Source organism: Lissotriton vulgaris, unplaced genomic scaffold (genome assembly GCF_964263255.1).
Source record: "Lissotriton vulgaris unplaced genomic scaffold, aLisVul1.2 SCAFFOLD_2183, whole genome shotgun sequence".
Lineage (NCBI taxonomy): Eukaryota > Metazoa > Chordata > Amphibia > Caudata > Salamandridae > Lissotriton > Lissotriton vulgaris.
The window spans coordinates 48,204-67,060 of record NW_028242822.1 but is presented as its reverse complement, the minus strand read 5'-3'; the positions used below and the strand labels follow the sequence as shown (position 1 = coordinate 67,060).

Below are 18,857 nucleotides of genomic sequence, written 5' to 3'. Positions count from 1 at the left end.
TGTCTTGATAGAGTGCCCAAAGTGAGCCTCCCAGACCGCAGGGGCAATATTGGATTCAAGTGCTTCCTTGAGTTCCCCCATCCCATTATTTACCAGGGCCCAGAATTTCCTGGAATCCCTGATTTTTAGGGCTTCATGGAGGTCCTGCCAATGGTTCCAGTCCCACTCTGTCCTGGCATTAGCCATCACTGATTTATACTCCCTCCTGAGATCACGTACCTTAGCCTTATTTGACCCCTCTTTAATTGCGGTTATGAGCTCAGATTTGGCTGCCCTACAGGAGGAAGTATACCAGGTGGGAACATGGGTCTTTTTCTTTCGGGTTGGCGCCACCGGGTAAAATACCTCCGCCAGATCCCTCACTAATTCCAGATGTATGCCACCCAGTTTCTCGTTGTATTGTGGGGTTCTTGGTTTATTAAGAAGCGCATCCACCTCCATGAACCTCGGGAGTGCCAAACCATAACTTGCTAATGGCATCTTCTGAGCTCAGGAGCTTTCCCCACTTAACCCGACGCCTGTTTGTTGTAAGAAGCAACTCCCCCATGTCTTCTTCGCCATTTTCTACGGGCAGGCCCACTGGGGGCAGGGGCTGCTGGATGTTTAAGCAGAGGGCATTGTGATCACTATCTGTCCTATTTATTACCCTGAAATCGAGGACTTTTGACCAAAGTGTGATATCCATCATGATGTAGTCTAGCCTCGACTCATGGCCCCTTCTGTTGAAAGTACACACCGAGGGTATGTCGGAAGGGGTACGGCCATTGCAAGCCCTCAGTGCGAAGTTCAAGGTGAGGGACATGAGTTGTATTGCTAGAGGGGACCAGGATTTAGGGGCGGGCGATGACGAGGGTGGTACCCCCCAGTAGTCATCTTCAGCAGTGAGGGCACCCTCCAGTAATCCTTCCAAGGGTTCAAAGTGACAATTAAAGTCTCCTCCCAGTATTACCTTAAGAGTCTCCTGGCAGTTGACCCAGGAAGGAAGACAACTCGTTTAGGGTAGGTGATTCATTTGGCGCAGCAACTGGTCGCGAGTAGACATTAACAATAGCCCACAATGGTTTGGCAGGCCAAGTAAGCAATACACACTGAATGTCCTGCGAAAACGTGTGCACCTGTTCCGCCTGGCACCCAGTGTGACTCGCAATCCAGATCGCCAAGCCACCTGACGGCCTCCCCCTCCCACTCCATTTGGCAGGGATTTCAAATATTTCGAACCCTCTCCTGTTTAGGGGTTCCCTTGCCCAGGTTTCCTGGAAAAGGAAGATATCACTGGTACCTAATAGGTGATCCCATTCTGGTGTGCCTACCTTGTTTGCGATTCCTGCCACATTCCAGGAGAGAATTCTCAGACCCAGATCTTGTGGTAATGCACCTTGACCTCCGGTAGGAGATGGCGCCATAGTTGAGGGGGGATGTGAGTCTAGCGGAACAGTGTCACAGACCATGGTGGTGGGTGTGCAATCCACCTCCACCTCCATAGTCCGCGCACTATCATTAAACCCAGTGTTAAGTGAAAGCCCATGTTGGCCCAGAATAACATCCGGGGTAACCGTTTGTTCTTTAGCGGTAACCTGTGGGCCACAATCAGTTACAGGGGCGGCTCTCACTCCCACACCGCTTTGCGACTCCCCTACTAGTTTACCAGGTCTGAGAAGAGTCTCCCCAGTTTGTGGTCAGTCGACTTGGTCTAGGCAGGAGAATCTATTGTAATGTGTGATATTGACCGGAACAGGTGGTAGGTAGTGCTTTGGTCTATAACGTGAGCCATCTACAGCAAAGCCTACTCTAGTCCACCCCTTCTCCCTCCCCACCTCCGTGTTGCAAGCATTTGGATAGAAGTGTGAGAGGGGGACTAATTCAATATTAGACTTATCAGGCCTTACAAGCCAATTGCATATATAGTTGGCGACATGTGGGCTTTTAAAGCTAACAATAATGCAATCCCCTGTCCTGTTCTTTGGGGTAAGGCCAATCCATGGGATCCTCCTGACCATCTGAACCTCACCTTTCAAATTTGGGGGCAGAGGCCTGTTAATAGTAAGCCAACTTATGACCTTATTGCGTAAAGAGTCCTGGGGCTCCCTTGTGTCACCAGTTAGCTCGGGTACTCCCACCATGATAGCCGTATATGGTACCGCTTCAGGGGGCAGATTAACCGCCCTCCGCCTATCATGGGGGGTAGTGGTGTTGCCAGTGGGGCCATTAGTGGAGTTCTCATCTCCCCTCGAATGAGGAACAGGGGGTGGCTTAGATCTTCTGGGGGCCGGAACAGGGGGCCTAGGAGTTAGGGATGGCACCGTTTGGGGGGCTAGCGCACCGTTTGTGCTACGCGGGACCAAATTTGAGTCCTGGGTCAGCGCCACCGACGACAATCTGTTCCCAGGTGGATCACAGGGGACTGAAGGAGCATTTATAGCTGACCCATGGCTGTTCCTTTTGTGAATATTTTCCATAGCCTTGAGTCTAGCCTCTATGGCATCCAATTTGTCCGAGATAGGAATCAGCAAATTCTTAAGAGTGTGTGTGAGTGAGCTGATTATCAAGTCAGTGCTATTGGGAGTTACCCCTCCGAATATAAATGGACCCGAGTGCGATGGTAAGGCCGTGGATACTGGGGAGTCTATATGGTCCGACCTAGGCCCTGGTGAAATAAGGACAGGGGAGGCCGAAATGTCTGTGCTGATATCCAAGTTTGCCTCAATTGTATCAACTTTGGCCCTTTTTGCTTTCTTTGGTTTCCTGGACCTTTTCCTTTTTGGTGGTTGTTCCACTCCACTACTTGCAGGCTCGGTGAGCAGGGCAACCTGTCTCACTTCCTGCGACTCTATGCCCGTGTTGGCCGGAATAGTGGAGTGGACAGTGCTCCCAGATGGCCGTGGGGAGTCAATGTCCCTCTGGGGGATTGATGGAGTTCTTAACTGCTGGAGAACCGACTCAATGGTCTGGTCGATGCTGTCCATTAGAGACATATGAGTGGCGTCCAGCAGTAATGGCGTGCTAACATCCGTAGAAAAGGTATCCCCGGGGTCCAAGGTCACGCTTTCAGGTCCCGACTCCAGGTGTGATTCCGTGACTGGCTGGCAAATGTTGGCTAGAGCACTCGCCTTTGGAAAGAATTTTTCTAGTGTACTTGAAGCCGGTTGAGCAGGTTTGCTCCTTGAGACCCTGGTCGCCATTAGGGGTTCAGCGGATAGGTGCTAGGGGGCAGGGGGCGTCAGAGGGGTGGCCCGGTCCGGTCTCTACCGGCCTCTAACGGCCTAGAACGGCCCGCTCTTTGCCCGGTCTTCGCCCGGCGGACGCCCACGCGCGTCCCGCGATGCGCGCGTGTGTGGGTGTGGGTGTGGGTGTGGGTGGAGATATGATTGTATGGGGCTGGGAGGCGTGGCCAGCCGGGAAGAGTCCCAGGTGCGGCGTCTCAGCAGCCGCTGGGGTACCTGGGACTCGCAGTCCCGCTGCGCCGTTAGGGTCCGTCCACGTCCCTCTGCTGCACTGCAAAATCCCCACTGGAGCCTCCTTAGCAGTTCTCAATCCTCTGCTGTCACTGGGCCTTCGAGCGGCATTCCAACAGAAGCCTCCAGTGATGTAAAAAAAAAAATCTCATTTCTTGCTAGAATATTACAGCTGAACTCGAGCAAGAAGAAAGAGCAACAATCATTTGTATAGTATGAGGAATACAAAAACATAAAAACAACTTTATTCCACAGGTGGATTTAGGTTCGCCAAAAAGCTATGTCTGCAGTGAGATCTACATTTTTCCAGCAGAACATCAAATTAAACCACATTTTTATATGCAATAATTATTAGAAAGGCAGCGATCCAGTTTACTTCAGCTGAAACTGGTGAAAACTAATTGCACCCATGTTCATTCTCACTGCAGAATAAGCTACACATCTCAGCGCATCACAAATGTTCTATAATTTAATGACCCGATGGGTCATAACATTCTTCGTTACTGCATACCTTAAAGAAAAATGACAGGTTAGTAACTGCTCGAAAATCATCCTCTTTTCAAATCAGGATCGATTAACCATACTGGTCTTTGCAAATGTTCTAGTTGTGTAGTAGACAGATGCTCAATGTTACACGGAATGTGTAAAGTGGAACAATCTAATGGTTACTGTATGGGCAACAAATGTTTTGGATTCAAATAGCTTGTCTGATGGTTCAGCTCTCATATACACATTCCCCTACCTCTTATGGTTTTAGCAGTCAGGAAATACAGCACTGAAGAACTGTTAAGTGTGCACAATAACAGTAGACACTACTAACAGATAAGAACAATTGCACTGTCAGAAGTCAATTGTTACTTTTTAATTGGTAATATATTCGGCATCATGTGTAAAGGGCAGGGTACTTTTTTTTTTTTTTACAGAGTTTTATAACTTAACCCAAAGGTATCCGGTATCAAAGAGCTTTACATGAACACCAGTTACATTACACAAGGTCACATTCATTTTTGTTAGGCACAGGGAATTTAAGTGATTTGCCCACAACCACAGGATGTTCAGCTTTATTGCAGAGACTCGAACCCCAAATTTGAGATAGACTGCCCTAGCCCATTAGGCCACATCCTCCCAACTTCTGAGCTCCTCCATGAATGACAAAAAGGGATAGTAGAAGAGAAAGGGACGGAAGTGACGGTAGTCGCAAAGATTGAAACAACTAAAATTCACGGATATAAGATGCTTGCATTCAAGCTCCTGGTATCTAGAAGATCGGTGAGACTTCAATGAGCAGTCCAAAGTAAGACAGGAGATAAGAGTAAGTCTGACAGAACAAGATAACTGTTCTTATTGGTCATCTCTAGCAGTGCCACCATCAGGTGGCACTGCTAGGTCAGAAGGACGACCGTCCTTATCAATAGGGCTGGCCCTTCAAAGTCTAACCAATATGGTAGCAGCCACTGTTACTGTATTTCATAGTACAAAACGGTTTATCAACACATTGTATGGTCAAAAATAAGTCTGTTACAATATTTGGCACTGCATTGCCCACTATTACAATCAAGTAGTGCTATGATATACAGACGCTACCCAGTGAAAATGTATTTCAAGGCCCATTTAACCATTATAATTCTACTTCACATCATCCAAGAGGTTTAGAAAGCTCACCTTGGCTTTACGGACTTCATTGGCCTGGAACTCAGGGGTACAGTTATGGTGAATAATTCCAATTCCACCCATTAGCTGTAAAAAAGGACACAATTAAGGTTTGCAAATTTTCATTTTAAAGACTTAAAAGAGAAAGAGTGTACAACGCAAACAGTGTCCTCCAGTCTTATCTTCATCCTTCATGCTTTCCGGTCGAAATGCCATTGCATTTCGACCGGGACGCAGAAAGGATGAAAATAAAACTGGGGACATAACACCACCCGTTAGCATGAAATTCTAACTATGAAGAAAAGTGGAATAAGGAGATGATCAAACACCTCGCAATAAACGGACACTGAAAAATTTACAACCCTGATGAAGTCCTAAAGGGGAGAAACGCGTTGGCTGGGCTGAACGGACTACTTCGGTCAGTTGCAATATTGAATAAAATTGGATTCACACGACTCCTAAATGACTACACTGCATTAAATCATGACACTAGCCACATTATATGTATGCTGATGGTTCAGCGGGTCAGGTGGAATAATGTCCAAAATACCAGTGGGTTTAAGATCGAGCACCTGCATTTTTAAGCCCAAATAAATTAAATAGTTGTTCATCATATCATGAAGGAATATGCTACTTACCAGTATGCATCTGTTCTTGGCATGTAGGGCTGCTGACATTCATATCTGTGCATAGATCGCCGCCTTGTGTTGGGTCCGGATGATTGCACATTGTTGTCCTGGAAGAGTCTTCGAAGTATCACGAGATAGGTGGCTCCTCCCCTGGACTACAGTGCGCATGGGCATCGACTCCATCCTTAGATTGTGTTTCGCATACTGGTAAGTAGCATATTCCGTTCGAGGCATGTGGGCTTCTGAATTCATATCTGTGCATAGAATGTATAGCAGTCTCTCCCTTAGCGGTGGCTACCTGTGCCAGCTGCAGCAGTCTGAAACGAAGAGTTTTTAGAACAGCCTGTCCTACAGCAGCTTGCTGTTTGGAATGTACATCAACACAATAGTGTTTTGTGAAAGTATGTATGGTTGTCCATGTGGCTGCTTTACATATTTCTTCTAGAGGAATGTTTCCTAGGAAAGCCATGGATGCCCCCATTTTGCGTGTAGAATGCGCTCTTGGGGGAACTGTTAAAGTGTGTTTTGCCTTTAGATAACATATTTGAATGCACTTAACGATCCATCTGGCTAGGCCAGATTTAGAAATGGAGTTTCCTTTGTGTTGTGGTGAAAAAGCAACAAACAACTGTTTTGTCTTCCTGAAATCTTTTGTCCTGTCTATGTAATATAGGAGAGCCCTCTTAACATCTAGTGTGCGTAGAGCCCTTTCAGGAACTGACTGTGGATTTGGGAAGAACACTGGAAGTTCTATTGTTTGATTGATGTGGAAGTGGGATACCACTTTTGGCATGAATTTAGGGTTTGTCAAGCCATGTCTTCCCTGGACCGGAAACAAGCTTCCGAGGACCGGTTTCTGGCATTCCAGCCGTCTTCAGCCCGGCTTGCTTGAATCCAGTGGCAAAGTGAGCAAGGGACTCACGTCTGAGCATACCCTGCCACACTTATGGCTTGGCAGTTCGGGCTGGACTGTTCCCATGAGGCACAGGGTCAGACTGATTTGCATATAGCCATGTCTGAACTGGGGTGGCAGAGTGGGGTAAAGAACGCTGATGGATTAAACCCAGATATTTTGACTGGGTGTGAGTGTTTTGATTGATTCAGATGCTCCGTCCATCACCACCCCCTTTTGTATCGCCCATGTTGGAGCAACCAGGATTAGCGTCATGGAGTGCTGGCGCAGTTTGCGTGCCACTAGCGGTATCAACGGTGATGGTGGAAAAGCGTAGGCAAATTTGCCTGACCAGTTCATCCATATCGCATTGCCCTGAGACTGCGGGTGTGGGAACCTTGCGGCGAAGTACAGGCATTTTGCGTTTTCTTTTGTGGCGAACAGGTCTATCTCTGGTTGTCCCCACTGTTGGAAGTATGGTTGAAGCACTGTGGGATGAATCTCCCACTCGTGCACCTGTTGGCTGTGTCTGCTGAGCAGATCCGCTATTTGATTGTCCTTGCCTGGGAGGTGTTCTGCCATGAGAAAAAAGTTTCTTTGAATGGCCCACTTCCACATGCTCTGAGCTAGATGTGACAGCTGTGGAGAGTGTGTTCCTCCCCGTTTCTGTATGTAGTACATCGCAGTCATGTTGTCCGTCCGGATCAACACGGTCTTGTTGCACAGATGTACTTTGAAAGCTTTCATTGCCATAAAAATTGCCATCAGCTCCAGTAGGTTGATGTGCATTTTCTTATGCTGCGTGGTCCATAAGCCCTGCACTGTGTGGTGGAGGACATGGGCTCCCCACCCTATCAGGGATGCGTCCGTCGTTAAGACTATTTGTGGTACAGGCTCTTGGAACAGTCGTGCCTTGCAAAGGTTTTGTGGATTCCACCAATGCAGAGAGTTGTATGCACGACTGGTCACCAACACTAGGTCGTTTAATTGTCCTTGAGCCTGGTTTCACTGACATGCTAGGAACTCCTGCAGCGGACGCATGTGTAGTCTTGCGTGAGGGACTATGAAAATGCATGAGGCCATCATGCCTATTAGTTGCATAAACACTCGGGCTGGGAGCGATTGTTTGGGCCTGAACCTTTGGATTAGCGTCTGAATGCTGTTTATTCTGACAGAATTTGGCTGTGCTTTCCCTGCCAGAGTGCCTATAGTCGCTCGAAGGTATTGTTGTACGTGGGCCGCCTGAAGATGGGACTTTGGATAGTTCAGCGAGAAACCTAAACTGTGCAGGAGGTGAATAGTGCGTGACATGTGGCTGGCACATTGCTGGGCTGACTGTGCTTGTATGAGCCAGTCGTCCAGATACGGATAGACATGAATATGCTGTCTTCTCAGGTGTGCAGCTACTGTCGCTAGGCACTTGGTGAAAACTCTTGGGGCTGTTGTCACCCCAAAATGAAGGACTTTGAATTGGTAGTGCTGATTTTGTATTGTAAATCTGAGATATTTCCTGTGTGCTGGGTGTACTGGTATATGGAAATATGCGTCTGAGGTCTAGTGCTGCGAGGAAGTCTCCTTGACGCAACAGTGATAACACCTGCTGTAGAGTGAGCATGTAGAAATGCTCTGATAAAATGTATTGGTTTAGGGGCCTGAGGTCCAAAATTGGCCTGAGAGACCAGTCCTTTTTGGGGATTAGGAAGTACAGTGAGTACACCACTGTACCCTGGTGTTCTAAGGGTACTAGTTCAATGGCCCCTTTTTGTAGCATGCTGATGACTTCCTGCTGCAATAAGTGTAGGTGTTCTGCGGACATAGGACGGTGTCTTGGGGGAATGTTGGGTGGTGTGGAAGTTCATTCTAGGCAATAGCCATGCTGGATAATTTGCCTCACCCACTTGTCTGTGGTTATGTTTTCCCAGACTTGCAGGGACTGCTGTAATCTTCCACCGACCGGTGTTACATGGTCTGGGGGTAGTGACAAGAAGTCACTGTTTGGTATTGGTAGAGGATCTGGTGGTGTTATTCCCTCGTCCTCTACCCTTGCTGTTATTGTCACGGTATCTACCTCTACTGTTTTTGTTATAGGTGTTTTGCGTGTTCCCCTTGTTGAATGATGTTTGCTGTGTTGAGCCTGCTCTTGCAGATCCTCTGTTGCCGGAGCGACGAAAGGAGCCACCTCTGTATTGTTGTGACTGCAAGGCTCCCATAGACTTGGCTGTCTCGGTATCCTTCTTCATTTTGTCTAATATTGTGTCCACATTAGGGCCAAACAAATAATCAGGGTTAACAGGTTGATTGAGTAAAGTGCTCTGAGCCTCATTTTTAAACCCAGATATGCGGAGCCACGCATGTCGTCTAAGCATGACACTGGTATGGATAGCCCTGGCTGCTGTGTCTGCCGCATCTAGCGCACACTTGATGGAGGCGTTCGATATGAGCTTTCCCTCATGTATTAGGTACTCTGCCTGTTCCTTATAAAGGTCAGGTAGAAGCTGGAGAATTTGCTCTAGTGTGTCGTAGTAGGCCCTGTCATACCTGGCTAACAAGGCTTGTGTGTTTGAAATTCTCCATATGTTAGCTGCTTGAGCAGCTACCCTTTTGCCCGAGGCCTACAGAATTTTAGACTCCTTGTCTGGAGGTGGAGCCTCGCCAGTAGTCTGAGAATTTGCACGTTTACGTGCATTGGAGACTACCAAAGAGTCTAAAGGTAGCTGTCCTTTAATGTAGGTAGGGTCCACTGGTGCTGGCCTATATTTCTTCTCTATTCAGGGGTTAATGACTCGTGCCCTGGTTGTTTCCTTAAATATGTCCCCTGCGTGTTTAAGCACCCCCTTTAACATTGGTAATGTTTTGACTGATCTTTCAGAGGTGTTGAAAGTATCAAAGAGGAAGTCTTCCTCAATGGGGTCTGCATGCATTTTAACGTGGTGGTTGTATGCTGCTCTTTCTAGTAATGCATTAAACGCAGCTGTGTCCTCTGTAGGCGAAGTTTTAACAGGGTATGCAGTATTGTCTTGAATGGGCTGAGAGTCTACAGGATCTACAGGGTCAGACCATGGTTGAGTTTGGTTGTCCTGGTCATTGTCCACAGGATTATTATAAAGTTTATTATCCTCATATTCCACATCCTCATCTGTGCGTGTGGGAGAATAGGTCTCTTGCACATGTGGTCTGATAGGCTCAAAGAGAGTAGGAGATGTAGAAGAGTCTCTTTTCTTCTTTAGTGGTGTTTTATAGGTCTCAGCGTAAGTGTCTGGTCTGATTTTCCTTTTTAATAGGGTAACTCTGCCATTATCGGGGTCAACGTACAGTTTTGATTGTTCTTCTGTCGAGGGCTCTTGCTCTTCATGTGCTTGAGCTCTTCTCCCCGTTATAGCCTTCCTTGTTTGTGTCGGTTCGATTTCCGTTGTTGGGTCGACCGTTTTTTGCCTCATGTGCGTTGGAAGTCCAAATTATCGGTCCGAGGCCTTTTTCGGCTGCATGAACTTCTTCGGTGCCGGAATTGTTATCGATCCGACCGTTTTCTTTTGTTCGATAACCACTTTTTGGCCTTGTGTCGTCTTCGAAGCCTGCTGCTTCGGAGCGATGATTTGCTGCCTCGGCTCGACTGACCCCTTTGCTTCGATCCTTGCCTTCGGCTCGAGTGTTTTTGTTTGCACCGCCTTTGGCTTGTCGACTTTCTGTTTCGGTTTGACAACCATCTTCTGCGGGAGTCCTTTGTTTGTGTTGCCTGGCGTCGACATCGATCTTGTCAGTTCGACGGCCTTTAGCTTAGGCATGTCTCTGGGTGTACTGGCTCTCGGCTCGACAACCCTCATATGCGACGCAGCCAGGTCGACGGCCATTTTGTGTTTGGTCGGCGCCGATGGATCCGCACCTTTCGGTCCGAAGACTGTGAAGTCTATCAGTTTTGGTTTCTGTTTTGCTTCCTTCACTTTTGGTTTCGATATTACCAAGGAATGGTAATGTTGCACTGATGGATCTGGTCTTATATTCTTAGCCGGGCTGAATTGCGGGGCTATAGAATCGATGTTAGGATCTTGGCTAAGGCCTTCCGGCGATGCCTCGACCTGAGCCTCTGGAAGCGTATCAGTAAATGAACTGGGCTCCGTACTCACGGTTGGCCCCGTGTCCTCGCCGGAGTTGTCCTCGACGGCTCCTATGCCTGGATCGTCGTCCCCTACCTCGACGATGTAGTCTTCTTCGTCGACGTAGTAGTTGGAGTCATGTTCCGACCCCTGCTCCGACTGTTGGTCTGAGTCCTCAGCTTCGACGACCTCTTCGTCGTCTTTAAAGATGTTCTCCGGGTCAGGCGCTGGATTCTGCATTGTCTGCCTTGCTGCTCTTCGAATCCAAAGTGTCTTCTTTGATCGAAACTTTGCACAAGCTAAGCAGTCCGCTTCATTGCGTTCCGGAGATAAACACTTGTTACACACAGGGTGTTTATGTGTGGAAATTTCGAGTTACAGCTGGGGCATCTTTTGAATGTACTTCGTTCCATCGAGGATCGGTACCTTGGTGTCGATAAGGCCACGCGGCCTGATTCGACGTTCGGAGTAAAAAACTACAGAAAGAAAGTTGTCGGCACCGATCGAATAACAATACCGACGCCCCCGAAGGCCTTTTGGCCTTTTAGAAAAGTTTTTTATCGATTCCGAACTCCGAGTTGGAAATCATGTCCGAACCCAATGGCGGAAAAAAACAATCTGAGGATGGAGAGGATGCCCATGCGCACTGTAGTCCAGGGGAGGAGCCACCTATCTTGTGATACTTCGAAGACTCTTCCAGGACAACAAGGTGCCATCATCCGGACCCAACACTAGGCGGCGATCTATGCACAGATATGAATTCAGCAGCCCACATGCCTCGAACACATACTTATAAAAAAAGCTACCTTCATCAGCACCAGGAGAACAAGGTTGTGGTAGTGGAGGAGCTACCAGAACATTACAAACCTGGGGCACAATTTCCCCTTTAAAAGGATTGGCAAAAACGTTAATTTTCCCAAACTACAGAAATGGAGAGTATACAATTCTGTATAGGCATATAGGGTGGTACCTGTAATGGATAGATCTGTGTAGACCAACATAATGTGGCAGCTAGCACACTATTCCACAACTGAGAGAATGCCTACAAGTTGATAGAGCTATAAACGAAGAGTAAGAGGAACTCTGAGTGATCGACACCAATACCTTGAGCAGCTGAGACCCTAAAGCTCTTTTTGGACTTTCAGGAACACACAAGACTGCTCATGTGGATGTTAAATTTCACAAGCGCAGTAAGCAAAGAACAGCGATTCAAACAAATGAGTTAGTCAGTTGCAAAATGAAATGCAAAAGGATGTTTCTCCTCGGAACTGAACTCCCAACAATGAGCAATACAAGCATCATATTACATCACATCGGGGGCGGTAGAGAGCCCGGAGCAAGATGGCCGCACATTAGTGCAGCTCTGCTGGGCAGGGCCAACAATCCTTGTATTATCCTGCCTTTTTTGGATACATCCTGTGCTTTGCTGTGGTGGAAAAGTCCTCCCTGACTGAGAGGACTCGCTTGCTGTATCTCTTTTCAGAGTTGATACACCCTAAGTGCACTTACTGACCTTGCGAGGATCGGACTTGGGCCTCCGATACAATCAATAATGGCGGCGTAAGTTTCTGAGCCAGCATCAGTGCTCCAGCGAATCTCACTGCTGCCTGGCGGGCGGTGGAGCGCCTACCTTTGGCTTGCAGTGTGAATTATCGGAGGGGGCGCGGGAGCAGTTTGTGTGAACAGCCTCACACTGCGGAGCAGGAGACTGCCTTGATGCCTCGGTTGCGGCCCTGGTGCAGCGGGTGAGTGTGCAGCGGAGCGGCCCTGCTGCTGACGTGCCGTGCAGCTGCGGTGGGCGCTGGGCTGCCACGCAGCCCGTGAATACGAGCAGCTGTGCAGGGTGCTGGCGCTGCCCCCCGGGACGGACCTTCGGCTAACTGAACGCCCGCCCGGCTGCTGATAAAGCACAAAATAATCAACAACAAAAAAAAGTAAAGAAGGAGATCAGTTCAGTGCGGCTGAAGCGGCTGATAGTGCTGATAGTTCGCGTTGATGCGGAGAGCTCGTCATTTTGTGCCCGGATTTTGAGAAGTGGCGCAGAACGTAACCAACGGCATTTTGCATCCTTGCAAGAACGCCTGCTGTGCCAGGAATGCGGGGGAAACGATTCTTGCGATTTGGGGCTTGACAGCAGTGCTGCACTGGGTATGTGCTTTGTTTGTCATCCAGTTTAAAAATTGTAGTGATGGACGCCATTTTACCTCCGAAAATAGCCTCATTGCCAAGGTGTGTGCAGAGCCTCCAAAGGTGTATGGTCTAACCTGGTGGCTGATTCTGGGACTGGACTGAGTACAAACTTGCACCTCCATTACTGATTGCAGCGCCTCGTATAGACTTGACTGATGGAACTGCCTCTCTTACTTACTTTCCACTACTCATAACGCCGCTGCATTTTGTCTTTCTGACTCAACGCTGTGTAGGGCTTGTGGGGGGCTCAGTCCTGGTGTGCTTGCACGGTTACTTTTTTTTCCGCCACCTATACCATAACTCATTGCACAAATGGGTAAGCCTGATAAGCAGTGGCAGTCTAAGTTGTCATTTGAATCAAAGCGCCTAAAAGAAAACTGCCCTGTAGGTCATGTCGGACACTGAAACAGATGTGGAGGCTGCTGGAACCGGCAAACTTGACCGGCTGATGCTGGCGAGGCATAGATGGCAAAATCGACATGCTCAATTTGCTTATGGAAAATATGGCTTCTAAGCTCGACAAACATGTGGCGCGCCTCACTGAAGCCGAGCAACGAATCTCCGACTCAGAAGACAGGGTGGAGGGCATCACAAAATCATGCGCACAGATGGAGAAGCTCATTGCGGTGATCAATGCCAAAAACGAAGAGTCCACAAATATCGTGAAAATGGAGCTGTATGTGGAGGACATGCTCAAGACACTGTTTGGTGTGGAAAGTTTTTCCAACATGCTGGTGGTGGAGCGGGCACATTAAGACGTTCTGCGTTCCCTTGCGCCCCGCCTGGTCTCGGGGGCTCCTCCCCGCCCGATCATAGCTAAACTCCTCAAATATAGAGATCAGGATGTGGTGCTCTGGATGGAGAGGGAAATGGGCACCACCAAATATCAGGGCACGGAGATACAACTCTTTCTGGATTTCACGACACCAATCCAGCAGGCCAGACGGGAGATTCAGACGGTTAAAAAGAAGCTGCAGGCACTTGAAATTCAATACGGGATGCTCTACCCGGCCCGACTCAAGATACAGCATGGAAGCAAACAGAGAATATTCACGACTCCAAAGGACGCTATGCACTTTGTCAAGCAACTTGAGCGCAAAGTCTCAGTGATGGCAGAGGGTGGAAAGGCGGACAATGAGGATTGAGAAAGCTGCAGGGCCTCGTGGACTACATCGCTAGTCTGGATATGCAGCACTTTGGAGTAAGAGGCAGCGGCTAGAATATGCGAGCTTTCATTGTTGTTCTATATTGTAGATATAAGCAGTGGCGTGGCCCTATGTTAAGTCACAATTGACTAGCTGGGACCTGCACCCGTGACTCTAGGATCGTAAGTAACAATAAGGGTTGGACCTAGCCTCTCTTTCAACTTTTCTTTTTTTAGTTGATCCAGTTCTACACCATAGATGATATCCGTTACTCCTGGATACACAGGTTTTTTTGTTGATATTGCAATGTTGCCTTTGATGTGTGCCCAGCTGATGTTCTACAGGTTATGGACTGTAGAACTTGGAGACACATGGACACATTACAATTGACTGTGGACTGATAATGAATGCCGTAGGGTTTTTGTTTTTTGCATATACTACAGTTTTGATATGGTATATTACAGTTTTCTAGACAGAAGGGGGCTTTAATTATGGACCTGCCCCCCCTGCATAACATTGTGGGGGCAAGTGGGCTACTAGTGGTCTCCATACGAGAATTCCCAAAGCAATTACACTTTTGTTCCTAGGGTAGGAGCAGGTTGGCTGCTTATGGTGGGCGGGGGGAGGTGGGGTTTGTTCCCTTGTGTTTTTTATGATGGGACTGCTGGGCATAATTGGGATGCCTGGGTGGGGGGTGGGGGTTGTATGGATGTTTGTTTATTTGCATCTCTATGCGATTCAGAATGCAACCTATCAGGTACAATGTGGTATACAGATTGCATACAATGGCACGATGCAATATGTTAGCTGAGACTAATATGTGTGATGGCTGAGGTAGACAAGCTTACATGGATACCGTGGATCGTCAGGGGCCTTAATAATCCGAAGAAAATGAGGCTGGTGTTCGCTTACTTAGATAGGCATTATGTACAAGTGGCCTTTCTACAGGAGATCCATCCGACTAAGCAGACAGCCGAAAAGGTGGCTACAAAGTGGGCTGAGGTAAGTGGGCTTCCTGTTATTCATCCTATGCAAGGGGTGTCATGATTTTAATAAGGAAAGGTTACATATTCTTAGCGACGCATGTGGAGGTAGACGATAATGGCAGGTATCTTATTGTGCAGGGGAAGCTATGTGGCATGTCCCTGACTCTGCTTAACATATCGGTCCTTTTTAAATGTATTTATTAAACAGCATCACATATAGATTACAGTCATGAATACTATAACAATCATCCATATAAGCAGCTTCAAATTTATACAAAACAGAAAGCAAATACAGGATCCAGAGATAGAAAAATAAAAAAGAAACGAAACGAATCAGAAGGCAGTATAACACTACTTATAAAGACGATAATTTTACCTATATACACAACTTGGTTAGGTAGATTTCTTACTAAACAATATGACTGAGAGTTAAGTAGTTCAACCCTTTGCCCCGTGCATCCATCTTTCAACCGGTTCCCAAATTTTCTGACCCCGCATTAGAGAACACGTTCCTTTAACTGCGTATATTGCTGTTTCTTGATTATAAATAGCCAAAAACCTTGCCAGCCACATTTGGAAGGTTGGGGGATCTGCATCCTTCCAACTAGCCGCTTATAAAATTGTATATACAGTTACACCAATACATAGACATGATTCCTGAGTTTTATTCAATCCAAGTGTATTATCAGAGCCCAACATGAATAGCATAGCTGACACCGGGAGCTGTTGTCCAAATAGTTCTTCCCAGAATTTATTCAAATCATTTTTAAGTGGAGTTAACACCCGGCATCCATAAAACATATGAATTAGATCAGCGGGGCCCTGCACGCATCTTGGAGATAATCGGATCTTTTACCCCATTTAAACAATTTTGCTGGAGTAAAATATAAATTGAAAATCGTTTTATATGTCTGAGCTTTTAAGTTTGAAGACATAATTATCTTAGAAGTTAATAACAAACTATAATAAATATCAACATTTGGATCATTTAGTCTAGACGCCCATGATGATTCCGTATGTTCTATATCATCTTTTGTTCTTTCTAGGAGTAAATCATATATTTTCCCTATTTCTGCTGTTTTAATAGTTAATATATTCAGAATAGGTATTGTTTCAAATGAGATCTCAGGAATTTTTGCTTTCAGGATCGCTTTAATCTGATAAAATTTAAATTGGTGACTATTAGGGATATCATATTTCTTCTGAATATAAGAAAATTGAAGGTCTGCAACATTCTCGCATAGATCCGAGATTGTGCTTATACCTGCTCTGTTCCATTTCTTGGCCATATCATCATTTACTAACCGGGGAAGAAGGAAGGAGTCCCAAAGGGGAATATATCTATTATGTTTCGGGATTGATAAGAATTTTGAGATCTTTACCCAGACTTTCCGAGAACTCATAAATATTTTGATTTTTTTTTTTTAAATAGCTTGGTTCTATTTGTTTCAATAGGAGACCTTGATGTTTATTCCCAAGTAGCAATTCATACATGGAGGGTACTGCTGGTGCCTTCGTTCTGGAAGGAGTAGTTTCTGTCCTGTAACTCCAGTTCTGTAGTAGGGGTATCTCTGTTATAGTCATAATCTAGTGAATAGTCCCGCCCATGTGCGTGGACCCCGGCAATCAAAAATAATCTCTTAAGTTGTCAAAATAATGCAGAAACTGCAAAGACACTTAAGAGAGAATTTAAAGACAAATAATGCAGCCTATATCCACAGGCTACACTGTCCAGTACTTCAACTAGAAATTCCACCAAAATTCACCACACACAGTACAGCCTGCTAGTTTCTACCATAGAGAAACCTGCCTCCCCCAGTCAAAGACTCAGGAATGATAGAGAGGAAGGCAGGGACAGACAAGCCCCATAGGCTGCCATTATGTGGCTTAAATAGGATACTGTGCCTTTAAGAGAACTTTCCAGAACTTCTCCCAGTATCCCAGAATGCATAGCAGGTCCCTCTTACTTCAGTTCTTTTTGAAGGCGAAGCACGCCAGACCTGTCGCATTCTTGTATGATGAAAAAATCTCCACCGGGGAGGAGGGCGGGCGCTTATGACTATAACAGAGATACCCCTACTACAGAACTGGAGTTACAGGACAGAAACTACTCCTTCTGTAGTAGGGGATCTCTGTGTATAGTCATAATCTAGTGAATAGAATGGCAAGCCCATCCCCACACCAAAGCGGCGGTGGAGAATAATACATAACGCCACTACTGTGCGAACAAATTCCGCAGCGAAGCCTGGCCAACCTGAGCGTCTGCCCTGGCGTCAGTGTCCAGGCAGTAATGCTTAGCAAAGGTATGAACCGACTTCCAAGTGGCTGCCTAGCAGATTTCAGCAATCGGCACGTTACGGAGCAGAGCCGTCGTGGCAGCTTTGCCCCTGGTGGAATGAGCCTTAGGCTTACCTCCTAAGGTCTTATTAGCCTTCTGGTAACACAATTGTATGCAGGACACAATCCACCTAGAGATGGACTGCTTCGAGGTCCCAAGACCCGTCCTGACCGACCCATAATTGATGAACAACTGGTCAGACCTACGAATATCCTTGGTTTTATCCAGATAAAATTTCAACACCCTCCTAACATCCAGGGAATGGAGAGGCCTCTCCGCTGGGGATGAAGGGTTCTGAAAAAACGTAGGCAAAGTTATAGTCTGGTTGACATGAAAATCAGAAATAACCTTGGGAAGAAATTTAGGGTGAGTGCGCATAACAACCCTAGCAGCATGAAATACAGTATAAGGTTCATTACAACACAACGCCTGAATTTCACTCACCCTGCGGGCCGATGTAATGGCCACGAGGAACGCCGCCTTCCAGGACAGATGCTGCAACAAAGCCTTATGAATAGGTTCAAAAGGCTCCTTCATCAATCTGGACAGCACCACATTCAATTCCAATGAAGGCGAGGGAAGCCTGACAGGAGGGAATACTTTCTTCAAACCTTCCAGAAAGTCTTTGATCACAGGGATCTGGAAAAAGGAAGTCTGTGAAGGGCATTTCCTGTAGGCAGTCAATGCAGCAAGATGAACCTTAATGGAATGGACATTAAGGCCAGACTGCGCCAAATGTAAAAGGTAAGGAAGGATGACATCTTCCTTGCAGGTCGTAGGATCATGGTTCTTAGACTGGCACCAGATACAAAACCTCTTCCACTTGTAAGCATATGAAGTCCGAGTGGAAGGTCTCTTAGACTCCTTCAGTATGTCCATGCAATCATCGGGCAGATTCAGATGGCCATATTGCACTATCTCAGGAGCCATGCCGCCAAACTCAAAGACGAGAGGTTGGGGTGTAACATCCGTCCCCCGAACTTCGTGAGAAGGTCCGGCCTGCACGGCAACCGAATGTGAGGAAGGAGAGACCGGTGAAGTAGGTCCGTGAACCACCACTGCCTGGGCCACTCCGGGGCGATGAGTATCATCCGAGCTCTGGACCGGGCCAGCTTGATGAGCACCGCCGGAATCAGGGGAATGGGAGGAAAGGCGTACAGAAAGTTGTTCGTCCAGTTGATCCATAACGCATTCCCCAGAGTCCCTTGTTGGAAGTATCTGGAGGCGAAGTCTCTGCACTTGCTGTTTTCGGCGGTGGCGAACAAATCTACGTCTGGGGTTCCCCACATTGCGAAGACTTCTCCTAGTACTTCGTCGTTTATGACCCATTCGTGGTTTTCCTGCAGTTGTCTGCTCAGTGCGTCTGCCTGAACATTCTGCACACCTGGTAGATGGGTGGCCGTTATCGTCAGTCCTCTGGCCAGGAGCCAGTGCCAGATAGTCTGCGCCTCCTGCGACAGAGTGCGCGATCTCGAGCTCCCCTG

The 18,857-nt window shown here is 47.1% G+C and overlaps 1 protein-coding gene across 4 annotated transcripts in view; it reads right to left on the bottom strand.

Annotated features, from left to right (window-relative positions):
• Positions 1-18,857, bottom strand: part of LOC147668830 (inosine-5'-monophosphate dehydrogenase 1-like) — a 200,414-nt gene that overhangs the window by 158,884 nt on the left and 22,673 nt on the right. For all 4 annotated transcript variants that reach the window (XM_086948421.1, XM_086948422.1, XM_086948423.1 and 1 more), the window contains exon 2: positions 5,115-5,189. In XM_086948421.1, coding sequence (XP_086804547.1) covers positions 5,115-5,189 — 75 coding nt within the window. The remainder of the gene's footprint in view (positions 1-5,114; positions 5,190-18,857) is intronic.